This window comes from Astyanax mexicanus, chromosome 19 (genome assembly GCF_023375975.1).
Source record: "Astyanax mexicanus isolate ESR-SI-001 chromosome 19, AstMex3_surface, whole genome shotgun sequence".
Lineage (NCBI taxonomy): Eukaryota > Metazoa > Chordata > Actinopteri > Characiformes > Acestrorhamphidae > Astyanax > Astyanax mexicanus.
This window is the reverse complement of record NC_064426.1, coordinates 6,277,415-6,296,454: the sequence shown is the minus strand read 5'-3', so window position 1 is coordinate 6,296,454 and position 19,040 is coordinate 6,277,415. Positions and strand designations below refer to the sequence as shown.

General features: G+C 41.4%; 1 protein-coding gene across 4 annotated transcripts in view; it reads right to left on the bottom strand.

Annotated features, from left to right (window-relative positions):
* Window positions 1-19,040, bottom strand: part of septin12 (septin 12) — a 161,228-nt gene that overhangs the window by 66,341 nt on the left and 75,847 nt on the right. Inside the window, exon 1 of one of the 4 annotated variants that reach the window (XM_022675832.2) lies at window positions 11,964-12,049. The exons of 2 other annotated variants lie outside the window; for them this stretch is intronic. Coding sequence is in view for 1 of the 2 variants with exons in the window: in XM_022675828.2 (XP_022531549.1) it covers window positions 6,580-6,589 (10 nt within the window). In the remaining variant the exon portion in view is untranslated. Of the gene's footprint in view, window positions 1-6,579; window positions 6,861-11,963; window positions 12,050-19,040 lie in introns of those variants that run through there. One more of the 4 variants, XM_022675828.2, reaches the window with a different exon arrangement.

The following is a 19,040-nucleotide window of genomic DNA, read 5'->3' as shown; positions in this document are numbered from 1 at the left end:
GTAGCACATCACCCACAGGACACTGCTGTTGGACTATTCTTGGTCCAGCAGTGAGACCAGGTGTTTAAAAACTCCAGCAGCACTGCTGTATCTTATTCACTACAAGATGCTCCTATATGATCAGCAGAGCTGAAAAAAATGAATAACGGATGTGACAAGGAGGTGGTCATAATGTTATGTTTGATCGGTGTACAGTAATGTATGTAATGTAATAAAGTAATGCGCATGCAGATGAATCTTGAGAAATATCCGCCTCATTACTGTCCAAATTCTTTTTCTTTTTTTTTATAATTTTATTTAAATTTTTTTCCCCATTTTGTTCCCAATTTTCTTGGCCAATTACCCAACCCACTCATTAGGACTCCCCCTATCACTAGTGATGCCCCAACACCAGTAGAGTGAAGACTAGCACATGCCCCCTCCGACACATGTGAAGTCAGTCGACTCCGCCTTTTTTTTTACTTTTCATTTCCCAGTAGCATCACAGAAAACTTGGAGGAAAGTGCAGTGACTCAGTTCTGATACACCAGCTCACAGACGCAGCCTTTTGCTGATCAACATCACCCTAGAAGTGATGAGGGGAAAGAGCACCATCTACCCACAACAGAAAGAGCAAGGCCAATTGTGTTTTTATAGGGCTCTGGTAGCTCATGGCAAGCTACATGAACGGGATTCGACCAAAGACCAAAACCATGTTCCTCTAAAACCACTTTAACTCAATAACACATCCCACCATCTGAGTGTCTGAAGACTATCAGACCTTCAGAAACAGTCCTCCTTTCACATTTAGGACTGTGCTGGAATTAGCCTGAAGGCCTGAAGGCCGGTCACCGGGGATCGTGGGCCATTGATCTGATGAGGGACAGTATCTGAAGCGTCACAGGGTGCAGGGAGCTCTAGTCCAGATTACTTAATCTGCTATAAATAAACTGCACCGGCTCCGGCTCTCAGAATGGAACAAATCCCTCGCATCTTATTGGCTGTCTGCCTTCACATCGCAACACTCCTGCCAATTACTCAGCATGTTCACGCACTCGACAACCAATCAGAATCAAGCGGGGAAGCTTACACAATATTTACACAGAGCTGGACATAAACCTGTGGCAGCAGGTAAACAAGCATCGTTTTGCTTTTAACATGTTTATTTGGTACCCAACACACATAAACCCTCACAAACAGACACACAAAATCTGCATGGCAACCACCTAGCAACACCCCCTTTGTCTAACATTACATCTTAATATATACAATAGTTGTAGTGACTAGAACCCTTTCAGTTCACTTGTTTGGGAGAATATCGTCCTTTCTTTCTAATAATAGGTTTTAGTTCTGTAAGATTCTTGGAACATCTTGCTTTGTTGTACTTTCAAGGTCCATCCATAGAACTCTAATGGATTTCAGGACTGTAACATCAGTAAAAATTACAGAAATATTGGAAAATGTATGAATAATTTATTACTTACACAAAAATGGTCAAACAAATGTGGAACAATTGACAATATATACTTTAAAAAACAATGTGGTATTTTTTATTATGTCACACTTCCAGGTTCTCACCTACTTCCATCACCATTTTTATTTTAAAACAAATGTCAGTAAATTACACACATATGTAAAACTGAAGCAAAGTGACAATTTTGTAATATATGTCAAGGGATGTGTATGTGATTTCTGACAGATTGGTCTATCAATATGATACTGCCTTTTTTTTACCAGAGGTGCCCAAATATGCAAGAGAGACACTTATAGAAGGATGCAGAGTGTCAGCCCACTCAGCTCAACCTGCAACCTCCAGCCTCTGGACTACGATACCCAGAATGCATCTCTACGCCAACAATACACACTCACATGATCACCTGACACTGCACACAGCGCTTTCAGAAAGCAAATCACCAGAATATTGATTTCACCTGTGACTACCTATATATATATATATATATATATATACACGCCGCTATATAGACCCTGCACGTTCTGACTACTCTTTGTAATACCCCTTTTTATTCTAAAGTCTTATTTTTGCATCTGTGTGTGTCTGATCATGAAACAGAGAAAGAGAGAGTGGAAGAACGAAAGAGAGAAAGCTAATGTAATTGAACAAACACAGCCTATCCTGGCCAGATGGGTTTGCGGGTGAGAGAGGGATGGACTCGTCTTCTAGAGGCCTGAGAAAGACAAACAGAACGCCACACCGCTCTGAGGAGCTGCAGCTGAAGAAAGACAGAGCTGGAGCAATTAAAGCAGAGAGGAGGGCTGGGCTGTGTCTGTGTTTTATTTAGGCCTCGCTCGCCTCGCTTCATATATGCCTCTTGTTGCGCACATGACACCAATAAAACTACAAGACATAATATGACAAGCAATAAGTCAGAAGTAAGAAAATATACCTAATTTGAATGAAGCATCCAAGGATGCTTTATAATTTACACTTTTTACACAAAACCATTCATACTCAGCAGTCATCCACACACACCGGTGAGAAGAAGCAGCCAATAGCGCACAGCGTACTCTCAACCGGAAACAACCGTCCACCTGGAGGACTACATCGAGCACTACAGCATTTATCCAGGACAGAGTGCCAATCCATATCTGGGCATACAGTCATACATACATTTACACACATTTACACACACAAACTTTACATACATACACACACTTACACATACACACCAGATCAATTTAGAGTGTTAAATTTTCTAGGCAATTTTTGGACTGTGGGAGGAAACAGGAGTCCCTGGAGGAAACCCACGCAGACACAGGGAGGACATGGAAATTCCACCCAGATAGGGACTTGAACCCAAGACCCCAATGCTAGGAAGAGTAGGTGCTAACCACTTAGCCACCTCTTTAATGACCCAGGAACTTCCGGCATGTCCAGGCATTTATTCCTCACTGCTATAACTGGCTAGTAACTCACACTCATAATGCTGCAAATATGAATAGTGATTATTTTGATCGTCAACTAACTAATCTATCGATTGCTGATTATATCAACTAATCGTTAAAACCCTGCTGTATAATAAGCCTTTTAAATTAAAGAAATAAGCCTTTGGGAATTAAAGAAAGAAGTTCTAGAAAGAACTATCAATAACAAATGTGAGTGAATGTGTGAAATGACTACAGAAGTCAAATTTCCAAACACTGGATAAAGTTTTCCTCATTTCTCATGCACTTCTCCCCAGATGCAAAGTTTTCACAAAGTTGCCAGACTGACACACAGTGGCAAAAGATGACGAGGAGTCTTACTCTCTAGCTGATTAGCAAATGCATATATGTTTAAGTGTCCAAATCGCCAGTCTCTTCTACACTACTACAGGTTAGTGGTTAGTGAACCTTACTGAAGCTCAGTGATTACCTGTTCTACAGAAAAATAGCCAGCTCACTCAATTCCATGGCTGTTTGCGACTGCCTGTTTTCTATACCTGGCAAACCTGAGTGTGGAAATGGGAATGGGAGATTGTCAATGGCCAGAGTCAGTGGCTACATCCCACACAGTTCAAATAAGAAAATACTGGCTGCAGCTGCTGAAACTCAGCATGTTTCCTTCCTTAATATCTGATGATGCATCCGGATCAAGTTATGAGTTACTACTACAGAAAATACAATCCTTAATGTTCATTATCAGATGATAACACATGCAGGATCAACAGTGTAACGATGACCCAGACAGACACAACATACTGTACACACAGAGTGGGGTCAGCCGGGGTCAGCCTGTGTTAAAACACAGTGAGTGTGAGCATATAAGGAGTGTTTGGGTACAGCACTCCCACTATCTGAGGTTCTAATCTGCGCTGTCTGAGCAACAGAAGGCGGCAGATGTTCCACGCGAGCTTCTTCGCCATCTTCATCCAGCAAACCTCGCTCGACGCCAGTCATTAGTTTCAATACAGTGCAGTCTCTGGCTCCTGAGCAGAAGCAGCAGCAGCTGTGCAGGTATAATTACAGCGGGAGGAATTTGTATCTACACTGGTTAAACACAGCGTTCGCTATTTCAGCTCCATCTATCTGTCTTCTGTGTGGGTTTAGGGACCATAGCTGACATTATTCTTACATTTTAGTTCACTTGTCATGTTTATGTGGGACAAAAACTATGAAAATTCATGATTATATCACTTTCCATCATCTTCCAATCACTATAAATCAAGCAGGCTGCTTTCATTACATTGTGTCTTGCCTACGATGAGATCTTCAGTGTGGATGGGCGGGGCTTAAGTCCTGCAGTAAAAGTAGCAGATATATGTAAATATGTTGCATTTTGTGACATCACAGAAAACAGCTAATTCTACATAGACATTCATTTTAAGTTTACTTAAACAAAAGTGGGCGTGGCTTGAAAAAGGCTCAAATAGAGCTATTCACTGTATACCTGCAACTCTACCTCTTCACACCTTTACAACTGATGCTCTCAAACACTTTATTAAGCGGCAAGAAATTCAAGTAATTAACTCTTAATGAGTTCAGCACAGCTGTTAACTGAAAACCTGAATTCCAGGTGACTCTACCTCATAGCATTAATCTATGATAGAACATGGTAGAACATTTTAAAATGATTTATGATGTGTCCAATCCTTTGACTGGTACTATATGTTAACTTCCTTGGCTTCTCAAATGCAAATGTATAAGCTGTTATAGACTGTCTATGAATGTGTTGGTAAATTTAGCAAGAAGGCTAAAATGCTTTTATATTAATAGGCAAATGCTGTTGACTTTTGTGACACCAAAAGGACAAAAAATTCTGGTTAGCAGGGCCAAACTTCAGTAGTACAAAGCACATAGTGGATATTTACAAAAAAGTTAGCTTTTGTGACATCACAAACAAAATAATAATGGGTGTCATAGAGTGTCTATGAAGGTCTTGGCTTGCGTGAGATCACAAAGACAAATAGTTCACCAGGGACATTCCATATTTCATATTATAGCATATAGTGGGTGTGACTAAAATGATGTAGTATATAGTATAATAGGTGGATATACTGTATGTACATATACTGACTTTTATACCATCACAGACACAAACTTCTAGGCTTTGGTACTGTAGACTCTCTGGCTAAACCTCTTTAAATTAGTGGTTTCAGTTGTTTAAAAAAGTTTAAAAAAGATTATTTGTTTCAGTGCGTACATCTAAGCAGTGTGAAGCTGCTTTAACACAGAACGCCGAAAATGTGCCGCTGAATTTTCAAACACAGATGCAGATGTCTGCATAGTAAACAGCATGGCTGCGAGCAGTGTACGCTGCACACACTGTGCTCTTATTGTATAAACAGCATGGAGCAGCAGAGACAGCATTTGCTCATAGCAGTATATTATCTATATTATTAATGTAATATATCACATTAAAGTATGCCTTATCAGCAGTTTAGCTCAATTTAAAAGAGGTATATTTGATAGCTGGGTTGGATCAAGACCAGATCATGTTTTTACCACAAGCAAACTGATCCAGAAAAAAAAAATCTGCACTCTGGATGGGGGCGGGGCAGATTATGGCAGAAGTTGGACTCAAGCATGGTGGCATGTTAAACTTTAAGCATTAAAAAATAATAACATGATACTGATTTCAAATTAGTCCTGTGTGTTTAACGTGCTTTAACCTTGACAGCCCTACTTTACTGTAATATACATTACAGTAAATGGGATGGGCCATGATATGAACCCTTACATAATACATACTGTACATAATATACATACAGCTCTGGAAAAAAAAAATAAGAGTCCACTTAAAAATGATGAGTTTCTTTGATTTTACCAAATCGAAAACATCTGGAATATAATCAAGAGGAAGATGGATGATCACAAACCATCAAACCACCAAACTGAACTGCTTGAATTTTTGCACCAGGATTAAAGCAGCATAAAGTTATCCAAAAGCAGTGTGCAAGACTGGTGGAGGAGAACATGACGCCAAGATGCATGAAGAAAACTGTGATTAAAAACCAACCAGGGATATTCCAACAAATATTGATTTCTGAACTCTTAAAACTTTATGAGTATAAGAGAAACTCCAAGAGAAGTCTCCAATTTTTTTTTTCCAGAGCTGTATGCTGTTAAACTGTGCTGCATTTTCTCATTATTTTAAGTACATAAAGCTCTTTTGTCTTAGTGAGTCCACAGTGCCAGCATCACTTAGTCAAAACCTTAAACAGATAATGAACAAATGGGCCCACCAAAAGTGCCCGGTGATGTAATTTAGAGGTCAGCCTGGGCATAATTAGGTGCGAGAACTTTCTGCTCGGCTTCTTTTAAAGCTTTTTGCTTTATTTCCCACGAGTCAAGTCCAAGCAAGTGTGAAACAGGCGCAGTGACGCAGTGCAAACAGGAGGCAGCGGCGTGATACACAGTGAATCACTCGCGGAGGGAAGATCTCTTTAAAGAGACGCCTCAGAAGTTCAGACGCAAGCAGAGCAGGGCTTCCTAAAAACCTTAAAAGTCTTAAAAATCTGAAAACTTTCATAAACAATATGAATAAAAATGAAATTAACGGCCCTCCCCCTCCCCCCTCGTTCCCTTTTTGCTGTCCCACCGGCTGCATTGTTATCAGAGGGCCCTCGGCGAGGCTGATCCCGGAGGACACCAACTTCTTACCTTCTCTCATTCACAAAGCTCTGTCCACGCCACAGCAAATCCACTGCTCCAGAAGATCCCCACGCCAGCTAAATGCAAGCTCTCTCGCCCACTATCCCTCTCTCTCTCTCTCTCTTTCTCTCTCTCTTTCTCCCTCTGTCTATCTCTTCAGTTCTGCTTCTCTCTGTAAAACTTTAGCCTCCTGCTCTGAGATTGAGTGTGGAGAGTTAGTGCTAATGAACCTCTCCCAGCCTCTCTCACTCTCTCTCTCTCTCTCTCTCTCCCTCTTTCCCTCTCTCCCCACTCTGTAGTTTGTGTGTGTGTGTGTGTGTAAGAGAGAGAGAGACATAGAGAGAGAGAGAGAGAGAGAGAGAGAGAGAGCGGGGGTAACGGCTAAAGCTGCTCTCAGTCATTCACATGCAGATTGCCAAGGAGCTCACACTAATCCAGCACAACACTCCCCCCCACCTCCCCACTCCTCCCCCAATCACCCCCCCATCCCTCCATCCAACCTCCCCCTCTCTGCTATTCTCCTCTGCTGTCCTTTCCTCTCTGCTCCCTTCATCACTCCTCCTCTGCTCTCCTCTCTTCTCTTTACTTTACTTTTTATTCTCTATTCTCATTTCTTCTCTTTCTTTCACAACTCTTCACATTTTTTCTTCTTTCTTCCATTCAGTTCATTTTTCATTTAATGGTGTTTTTTGTCATTTTCTTTTTTCTCTTGCATCTCTCATTCTTCTATTTTTTATTTCTCCTGTCCTCTTTCTTTTTCTTCTCTTCTCTTCTCGTTTCTTTTCTTCCTTTCACAACTCTTCTCCTTTCTTCTCATTTCTTCTCATTTCTTGCACTTTGTTTGTTTCTTATCTACTCTACTTCTTCTCTTATCCGTTCTTCTGCTTTTTTTCTCCTATCCTCTCTTTCCTACGCTTCTCTTCTCTTCTCTTCACTTTTTCTTCTCTATTCATTTCTCTATTCAACCCTTCTCCTTTCTTTTCCTTTCTTCCACTCTGTTCGTTTTTCATCTACTGGTCTTTTTTTGTCATACTGTATCCTTTCTTCTCTTATCGGTTCTTCTACTTTTCCTATTTTTCTCTTTTCTTCTCAATGCCTCTTTGCTTTTTTAGTTTCTTTTTTTTTCTTTCATCTCTTCTCCTTTTATCTAATTTCTCCTCACTTCTTTTGTCTAATCATTTCATCCCTTTTCTTCTCATTTCCTCTCATCTCTTTATTTCCCTTATGCTTTCTTTTTCCCTTTTCCTTTCCTTTCTTTATTTCTTGTGTTCTTCCCTTGTCTTCATCTTCCTCTCTTTTTTGACATTTCTTTTCATTCCTCTCCCTTTTTTACACTTTTCTAATCATTTTGTCCCTTTTTTGTATGTTTGTTTCTCTTCTTTTCATGTCTCTTTTCTTCTTTTCTGTTATATGTCGTCTTGTCTTCTCTTTTCTGTTCTGCTCTCCTCTCTTCTTTACAATATTGCCTTCTCTTTTTCTTTAATTTCTTCTCCACTCCTCTTTTCCTACCTTCCCTTCTCTTCTTTGATTTTTTTGTTCTTCTCTTTTGCTGAGTTTGCCTCTCTTGCTCTGTTGTTCTCTTTCTCTCTCGTTTGCACTCTATTGAAGCCCACCCCCCCCCCCCCCTGCTGACAGCGGAATGGGGCAAATAAGTAATTGACCTATAAAATCAATTAGCTGAAAACACAGGGTTTCTGAGAGGAGCTGGAGACGTTCCTAACCCCCACAGATACACAGTAAAAACAGCTCTATTTCTGCTAATACTGAGTTAACCCTGATACAGGCCCAGAGCTGGGTCACGCTGGACTCCAGGAGACTGTGGAGTACTGTGCTAGATGGGCAGTGGTCAGGAACCATCAGCAGAGCTGAAGAGCTTCAGACTTTATGACTGTTTAGAGGATAAAACTGTTGAGGAACCTTTTAAGTTGCTTCAAGGAACATTTTTCCTGAAAAACCTTTTCTTGAAAGTTCCAAAATCCCATCATAAGGGTTTCCTCCATAGTTTCACATGGAAATTCCTACATTTACCAGTCTACAGCAGGGCTGTGGGGGTAATTTGCAGTCATTGTTGTAATGCTAAATGGTATAAAGTCAGTGTCTTCAGGAGGATGCAATCTTTCAACAAACAAAGGAAAGCCTTGTGGTCAACTGGTGCCAATCAATTAAGACACCTGCACAGCTAACTACCAGACACGCCCACTAAAAGAGGATGAGGGTCAAAATAACAATAGGAGACCCTGTAAAATAAGGAAATAAAGAAAACACATGACCAGCAGATGAGACGTCTCTCCAAACCATCATTGATTGGACGGTGTGTCTCTCCACTCTTCCTCCAGACTCTGGTCAATCAGTGATGGTTTGGAGAGACGTGTCATCTGCTGGTGTTGATCCACTGTGTTATATCAAGTCCAGAGCCCAGCACTTGGTGCTTCCCTCTGCTTTTGAGAACTTTTATAGAGATGCAGATTTCATTCTCCAGCAGGACTTGGCACACTGCCCACACTGCAAAAAAGTACCAATTGGTTTTATATAATTTTTTATATAGTGTTCTAATTTTCTGAGAGACTGATTTTTGGGTTTTTATTGGCTGTAATTGTTAAAAAAGACTCTGGTCCATTGATTTCCAAATGAAATCAGGTCCAAAGTCAGTGTGAATTTTCCTGGCAAATCTTACAGCATTTTATGCTTCTTCCCTCTGCTTTTTGAGAACTTTTATGGAGATGCGGATTTCATTTTCCAGCAGGACTTGGCACACTGCCCACACTGCCAAAAGTACCAATTGGATTTATATAATGTTCTAATTTTCTGTGACACTGATTTTTGGGTTTTCATTGGCTGTAATTGCTTAAAATAGATCACTCTGTGTGTAACACGTCTATATGATATGAGTTTCGCATTTTAAACTGAATTACTATAATAAAGTAACTTTTTAATGATACTAGGCATTAGAGTAAACAGAAATGCTTTAAATTGAACTGAATGCCAATAAGCACTAAAGCAGCAGTTTGCTTGATCAGAACCCTTTTATATAATTTGATAGTCTGGTACTGTGACAATACTTCCATAGTATTTACTTTTAGACACTGTGGACCAGCAGGTTCTAGGTAGAAGCAGAGCACTTTAAAAATCCACATAAATAAAGCTACTGAAGACTAAAGAGGAGGGAGTGCGACGCGAGAGACAGGAGTGAACAGTTTAAACAAAGCCAAACCAGCCCAGTCTGGACAGTTTCAGCAAGAAAGCTCAGAAGTGCTACTTAACGCAGATTTTACGTGACTTTGACGTATCGCACGGACGAAACCTGAAAGAAAGTCTCCATAAAGTGACATTGCCCTTATAAGAGCTGAGGGAAGCTTTTCAGGAATACGGCGGCCATGTATGGATGCTGTCTTTAACCCACATGAAGAGTGCTGTGGCCTCCTCGGAGCCTTCGGAGGGGCCCATGTGTGACTGCAGGAGAGTGTGTGAGCAATGTGAGTGTGTGTGAGCTGTGTGTGAGTGTGGGTGTGAGAGAAACTGCACCATAGGCCCATGCTGAGATGCAGAAAGGATGGTTTTCATTGTTGGAATAACAATACAGGCCCTTCCCCGAACACTCAGGAGATGCCTGACGCATAATAATGGCCACAACACATCCAGGCCTTTTCACACTCGGCGCTGGCACGGCCCCAAATCCGAGAAGCAGCCAGCCGGCCAAACAGCAGCAAGTGCAACTTTCAGGAACAAACCAGCACTGCGCACCAACAGCAACAGACACAACTATCCAAACACTATCCAATCACTATTCTAACACTAAAACACCAAAACACCCATTTAGAGACCAGATGCTAACAAGCTGGCGGCACAAAGAGCCTTTAGAGGCCATCAGGAGTGTGTTTTCACTGCAGAATGAGTATGAGAGCGTGAATACATGGTAAATGTTGCTAAACTCATTTTCAAACAGTTATAACACTGTAATAACACAGTTACGCTCATTTATAACATAACAGTTTATAAGCAACAAACAATTGCCAGATTTATATATATATATATATATATATATATATATATATAATAAAAAGTCTCAAAAATGAAGATACATGGCAAATGTTACCAGCAAAACAATCTAATCTCATTTTCAAACAGTTATAACACGGTAATAACACAGTTAGGCTCATTTATAAATGTTTTTTATATATATATATATATATATATATATATATAAATCTGGGAATTGTTTGTTGCCTATAAACTATTTATAAATGAGCCTAACTGTGTTATTACAGTGTTATATATAATAAAAAAAACTCTTAAAAATGAAGATACAAGTTTCTTCAGTGACAGTAACAATATACAATCGATGCCCCATTGCTTTAATCCTTTAATCGAGCATTAAATAAATACAGTATAATACAGTATAGTACTAACTAATACTAATACTAATTAAATACTTTTGATTATGAAGTAAATAATATAGATAAAAGTGTAAAAACGTGAAAAAATACTTAAAACCAGTGTAATTACACAACATTAATGCATTAATGGACAATAGCATTTCACAATGTGATACTATATCACATTCGATATAGTTTTCGAGTTATAACAATGTAATAACACAGTTAAGCTCATTTATACATAGTTTATTAATATAGTAAACTTTTAATAAAGAGCCCAAATCATTAAAAAAAGTTTTTTTTGGGGGGGTGACGCTTTCAGAAAAGCAGTATCACACCACTCACTCAAGTTGCAAAAATAGTTAATTAAAACATTTTAATTTTCAATTTAATTTGCATATGCTACTTGTAAAAGCAAACAAAAAAATTCTGTTCCGATTCTGTTTGATACTACAAGATAAAATGAGGCTGGGAAATTGATTTTTGGCACATAAAACCCCACATAAGTACGACAAAGAGTGATAAATACAGTATAAAAATAATATCGCGTAAATAATAGACTGTAATAAGGTTTTAGCACTTTAGTTAAAATGAAGTAGAAATAATTTTACTGCAGCTGTGCCAGTCGAGGGAGTGAAACCATAGAGCTTTCAGTATTAAACTTGCTTTTTTTTTTTAAATATAAGGCAATAGCTGTACCATCTATATACACATCTGGAAAAGATAAGAGACCACCTAAAATGAGGAGTTTTTTTGATTTTAGCAAATTGAAAACCTCTGGAATATAATAATCAAGAGGAAGATGGATGATCACAAGCAATCAAACCACCAAACTGAACTGCTTGATTTTTTTCACCAGGAGTAAAAAGGCATAAAGTCATCAAAAGCATTGTGTAAGACTGGTGGAGGAGAACATGCCAAGATGCATAAAAATATTATTAGCAATATTAGCAAGATGCATCTTTCTCAAAGTGTCAGTCAGAAAATTATGAAATAAAACAAAAACAAACTTGTATTTACCTTTGCGAGAGAGCGGCAGCAGCAGTGGCAGTAGGCCACGTGTAACGCTAGCCAGCAGCCTGTAAACTGCTCAGAGTGACAGTTGCAAAATCAGTCGTGTGTGTGAATCAGTGAGTGTGTGTGTGTGAGAGTGGGTGTGTCGTACCCAACCACAGACAACACTCTTAGAGTGATGCATTTCCTCGCCCGTGGGCCTCACTCTCTCCCTCTCTGCCGCTTCCTGGTTGTATTTTACCCAGTTCAGCAAAATTCAAACGCAAGCAGAACTGCATTAACCAAGATCAATTCATATTCAATTCGGCTAAAGTCTATTTATCTATTTTAACTTCATTATACTGTAAATTCTCACTCTTAAAGGAGAAATCTGGTGTGAAATGGACTTGTCAAGTCAAGTCAAGAGTCAAGAGGATTTTATTGTCATTACATCTGAGTACAGGTACACAGTGTGATGAAATTACGTTCCTCCGGAACCATGGTGCAACATAGAACCACAAGCAATAGACAACATAAAGTGCAGGAGTGACGACAGTGCAACATAAAATTATAAAATTATAACACTTAAATAACAATAAATACAATAAATACAAAGGACGAGACAATTTAAAGACAGGACAGTGCAGTACCGATACGGTATAATAAGTGTATAGTGGGGATAAGGTGCAGAGATGTGTGACATACTGTAACATATAGAACATATATAATCACAGCAGTTACTGAGGTAGAGTTTATAGTTTTTAAGAGTGCAGCAAATAAAGTCATGTCAGCCTCTGTGTGCTGACTGGGTGTGTGTGTGGGTGAAGTTCAGTTCTTGTGAGTGTAAAGGGGGGGGATGTACAGTTTAGTTTTGTGTGAGTGTGTTGGGTGAGTGGTGGGTGGGGTGGGGGTTCAGTTCTGTCTCTGTGCGTTGAGAAGTCTGACTGCCTGGTGGATGAAGCTGTTGCAGAGTCTAGTAGTGGAGGCTCGGATGCTCCTGTATCTTCTGCCGGACGGCATCAGACCGGAGAGTCCGTGTGAGGGATGGGTGGGGTCGTCCACAATGCTGGTGGCTTTGTGGATGCAGCGTGTGGTGTAGATCTCGGCGATGGAGGGAAGAGAGACTCCGATGATTTTCTCAGCTGTCCGCACTATCTGCTGTAGGGTCTTGCGGTCTGAGGTGTTGCAATTCCCAAACCAGACGGTAATACAGGTGCTCAGGATGCTTTCTACAGTCCCTCTGTAGAACATGGTGAGGATGGGGGGTGGGAGATGTGCTTTCCTCAGTCTCCGCAGGAAGTAGAGGCGCTGCTGGGCTTTCTTGGTTATGGAGCTGGTGTTGAGGGACCAGGTGAGGTTCTCTGCAATGTGAACACCGAGGAACTTGGTGTTATCCACAATTTCCACAGCAGAGCCGTTGATGTTCAGCGGGTGGTGGACACCTGGAGCTCTCCTGAAGTCAACAACCATCTCCTTGGTTTTATCCACGTTAAGAGATAGGTTGTTGGTTCTGCACCAGTCCGTCAGCCACTGCACCTCCTCTCTGTATGCTGACTCGTCGTTCTTGCTGATGAGGCCAACTACAGTTGTGTCATCAGCAAACTTGATGATGTGGTTTGAGCTGTACTTTGCAGTACAGTCATGAGTCAGCAGAGTGAACAGCAGTGGGCTGAGCACACAGCCCTGGGGGGCGCCAGTGCTCAGTATGGTGGTGCTGGAGGTGTTGTTTCCAATCCTGACTGATTGAGGTCTCTCAGTCAGGAAGTCTAAAACCCAGTTGCAGAGGGAGGAGTTCAGGCCCAGCAAGCTCAGTTTTCCAATCAGATGCTGAGGGATGATGGTGTTGAATGCTGAACTGAAGTCGATGAACAGCATTCGAACATAGCAGTCTTTGTTGTCCAGGTGGGTGAGAGCCAGGTGGAGCGCAGTAGAGATGGCATCGTCTGTTGATCTGTTTGGATGATACGCAAACTGCAGAGGGTCCAGTGAGGACGGGAGCTGGTTTTTGATGTGCCTCATGACCAGCTTCTCAAAGCACTTCATGATGATGGGAGTAAGTGCAATGGGACGGTAGTCATTAAGGCAGGACATTTGAGACTTCTTCAGCACAGGGACGATGGTGGTCGTCTTGAAGCACGTCGGCATGATTGCAGTACTCAGAGAGATGTTGAAAATGTCCGTGAGAACATCCGTGAGTTGTTCTGGGGCTTTCCGTGGGTTGACTCTGAGTAGAGTTTTCCGCACATCAGCTGAGGACAGGCACAGTACCTGATCGTTTGGAGGAGGTGTAGTCTTCCATGCTGTCGTGTAGTTCTGTGCTTCGAACCTTGCGTAGAAGGAGTTCAGTGCATCTGGAAGGGAGGCATCACTGTTACAAGCAGGGGGGGGTGACTTGTAGTTGGTGATGGTCTGGATGCCCTGCCACATGCACCGAGTGTCAGTAGTGTCCTGGAAGTGGGCGTGGATTTTCTTTGCGTAGGTGCGCTTTGCCTCTCTGATCCCCCGGGAGAGCTTGGCTCTAGCTGTTCGGAAGGCCAGCCCTGTCCCCTGACTTAAAGGCCTTGTCTCGGGATCTCAGCAGCACACGCACCTCTGCAGTCATCCACGGCTTCTGGTTGGGGCGGGTTGTGATGGTTTTGGAGACAGTAACATCCTCAATGCACTTGCTGATGTAGCCAGTCACTGAGTCTGTGTACTCCTCCAGGTTGATGGAGTCATCAGAGGTAGCAGCTTCTCTGAACATGTCCCAGTCAGTGTGCTCAAAACAGTCCTGAAGAGCAGAGATGGCTCCTGGAGGCCAGGTTGTAACTTGCTTCTTCTCTGATTTGGCACGTCTGATGAGCTGTCTGTATGCTGGGATGAGCATGACAGTGATATGATCAGAGTAGCCGTAGTGGGGGCAGGGCTCTGCTCTGTACGAACCGGGAATGTTAGTATACACACAATCGAGCAGGTTAGCTCCACGGGTTGGAAAATCCACATGTTGGTGAAAGCTGGGCAGCAGAGCCTTCAGATTACTGTGATTGAAATCACCAGCAACAATAAACAGTCCGTCGGGGTGTGAGTTCTGGAGTTTGGAGATAACAGTGTACAGTTCTTGCAGAGCGTTAGCATTAGCACCGTTAGCATTAGCATTAGCACTGGGTGCTACATACACTGCTATTATGTACACGCTGCTAAGCTCTCTGGGCAGGTAGAATGGCCTGGCTCTGACTACAGCAAACTCCACTAGCGGCGAGCAGTAGCTGGAGATCAGTGCAGCGTTGTTACACCATGCTGTGTTGATGTAAACACACACCCCACCTCCACATACCTTGCCCGAGAGGCCGGCGTCGCGGATAGCAGGCTCAGGAAACGCCGCGGATCTTAGCAGGTCTAGCGCGTGTAGCTCCGCTCGTAGACCGTCTGTAAGTACAGATTTTTGTTGATTTTGCAGGTCTAGCAGGGTCTGTCGGTCGTAAGTTGTTCCCATAGCGAACTTTTGCATGATTGCGAGTTCAGATCGGATTATTTACACAGAAAAACAAACAAAAGCACCGTGTTTTGCTTCCGGAGTAGCCGCTGCGACTGCTCGCGCCGCCGACTTGTGTTGTAATAAAACATGATAACAAGTACCAACTTTTTGTCCAAATACAGCACTTTGAGACAATGCTTCCAACAGGCTTACAGTGCAAGTGATAGGGGCATAGAGGTGTCCATGCAAAGAAATCACTATTTTTACACCATTAACACACTTAAAGTAGATCCATCTATCACTTTATCTATCTAATATCCTTGATTACACAAATAAAATGAATGAGCAGGTGTCCCAATACTTTTGTCCATATAGTGTATTATGCTGGCCAGAGAGCTAAAGAATAAAGTAAGAGTTTCTAACTGTAAAACAACAAAACTTGAAAAAAAAGTTGTTCTTCTTAATGTGATTTTTTAAGTCAGCTACACAAAAAACATTGACTAAGCTTATTAATTTTTTTTATTCAGTATTGGTCTAACTAGAAATTCTGTGTTGGCTCATTAAGACTCTAAACGGGGTCTACTGAACAATTATGCAGGGGTTTCCCCCTGATGTTGGTCACGCTATTTGCATATTGGGAGTGTCCTCTCACCTCACATTAACCATCAGTGTGTAGACATTTTTTTCACGGGCTGCTGCTGCTGCTGTTGGTTCTCTTGGGATTTCTATATATGTTATATAATAGTTATATAACTGCCTGGCCTCAGTGTTGTAGGCTATAAGAGCAAGTTGCCATGTTTTGTGTTGCTACGTGTGACTAGTAACTGTCCAGTTCAAGCTGGTCACATTTGACATTTGGTCATGACTGACAATAAGACAGATATGATATGCAATAGTCATAAATCCTCAGTTTCCATTTGCGAGCTTAAATTAGCCAAAAAAATATAGTGTTTAGCCAACTGCATGAATTTGATTAGTGTAAAACGCGTCACATAAAGTGAATTTTCTCAGCTAGAAATCAGTTGGAACAACTTATGTTGGTTTTCTTCAAAACTTGTAATAACAAAAATGTAGTGCAGTAAGTTGCCTTGAATTTTTTTGCTTTCTCAACTTTTTCATTTTTAAAAAGTAATGAAGTGAAAGAGGTTAAGAATGAAGCACAGGTTTCTAATAAAGTGTCCAGCGAAAGTGTACCTCACTGCCAGTAAGCAGTTTGACAGATCCTAAAGAGTAAAACCAAAAGCTACTTTAGAAAGCATGAGGAAGTGACTCGAAGAGGAAGCGCCATCTTTATCTGGGCAGCACATGACCCTTAAAAGCCAGCGCCATCATTCCTGAACCCATTTCAAGACGTATTAAGTTGTTTTGTCCAGTAGGGTGACGGCGTGTAGCGTTTTATATACGAGACGATGGCTAAAACGGACGACCCGAGGAATGAGGCAATGTCTCCCGGAGCGTTTCACAGCGAGGAAGGTCAGGGTCTGACAGAGGAACGGAAACACAACCTGCCCACACAGAGTAAAACACTCGGCTCCCACACGGCCAGATGGAAATGAAACCCAGAATGGACTTTCAGGTCCTTGGTCAGTGCGGATTGCGGCCAGTTTAAATAAGTTTTTGGAAGAAGGCTGAACAATGCGATTGGTCAGAATACTCTCAATACATCGTAAACAAGAACGGTCAGGTGTTGAAGATAACCGACAGACGTACTGATGCACTGTGAGCATAGATACGTTAATATAATTGATGTGTTTTGTTATATTTTATACATACAGTACAGGCCAAAAGTTTGGACACACCTTCTCTTTTTCAATGTGTTTTCTTTATTTTCATGACTATTTACATTGTAGATGCTCACTGAAGGCACCAAAACTATGACTGAACCCAATCCAGATGGTTTGGGGTGAGCTGGAGCACAGAGTGAAGAAGGCAAAGGAGCAACAAGTGCTAATAAACACCTCTGGGAACTCCTTCCTTCAACACTGTTGGAAAACCATTTCCATTTCAGGTGGCCACCTCTTGAAGCTCATTGAGAGAATGATGCCAAGAGTGTGCAAAGCACTAATCAGAGCAAAGGGTGGCTATTTTGAATAAACTAGTACATATAAATATATATTTTTTAGTTATTTCACCTTTTTTTAAGTTAAGTACATAAAACTCCACATGTGTTGATTCATAGTTTTGATGCCTTCAGTGAGAATCTACAATGTAAATAGTCTTAGAATTGTAGAATTGTAACTATTGGTAGAGCTAGCTATACCCTTGATTTCAGGCAGTGCTATTGAAAAATCAGGTGTCTTCAAACGTTTGGGCATGCCATGTGTAACTGCTCCAACGCTGCTTCCTTTCAATGACAGGAAAAAGGCGTTCTGATTAATGTGGCAATAAGAAAAGTAACCTCCACTCGCAGCGGGAGCTGTCTATTTTACATTCAATATTTAATCACTTGATAAAGTATAGAACGAGCCCAATGACGGCAATTCATCACTTTCATCAGCGTGCCATCGCAGGCCGCCGAGCCACATGCCGGGCCTGAACGCTCCAGTGCACCGGTGGCTAATTAACTGAGCGAAGCCTCGCTAAATAGGGCTTCCTACAAAGTGCTCTTTACCTCCGCCTCATTATGATTTCCGTGGTCATTATTGCTTGATGGCTAGTAGAAGTTTTTCCTCTTCAATTCCACATGCCTCAATGTTAGCCCCCTGTGGCGCTCACAGTTCCACTGATTGGCCACTTTATCAAAAACACTTACCTTGCACTTGCACTCGAAGCTCCGCCTACTGTATCAATTTACTATGTATGTAGGTGAACGATTACAGGCTGTAGCCTATCTGAGGGATGTAGTGTTTATCAGCTTCTATCTGAGCCTATCATTATTGCTCAATTTTTGACTACAGGACCCTTGCTGAGCATAGCCATGACTCTTAAAAATACAGGTCCTACAATGGTTTCTTGGAGTGATACCACATAAAAACCACTGTTGGTTCCATAAATAAATAAGCATTTTTATAAAGGTAAAGAAAATCTCTGGTAAAGAACCTCTACATTGGTTTTCTAAGACCTAGAAAAAAAGGTTTATCTCCAGGGCAACCCTATAGAGTAGCTGACACTTCTTCGGTTCTTCACCATCATGACTGCAGTTTTCTCTGAATTATAGGTAAATGATCAGATTTAGGCAACTGTGGCAGTTTTAACGAACCTGAGGAATAAAACCCAAACCCTGTAATCACAAGGTAATTACAATTACACAGATGGACCAATGTAGTGTTAGGGGTCATGCCCACCATGGACAGTCACCCAGACTGAGAATTGAATCCCCCATGGGAATTGTCTCCCACATGATGTGGCAGCTTACTGGAAGGTAGTGGAGTTATCCATTGCACCACACCAATAACCAATAAGCAATGCTCTAACCACTGAGCCACCACTAACCAAAAATGGGTCATCTATGGCATCACTTCGAGAACCCTTTGTAGCACTTTAATTTTTTTAAAGAGTGTAGTATTGAGAGTGGTCATCAATCCAGAAATACCAGAAATAACTTCTTACCAAGTGAGGGCAAGATATGAAAGCTTCTACAAAAGTTCTACCAGGAGACTCCAGTGCTACACCACTTAACATCCTGACCAATCGACAATCGACCAATCTAC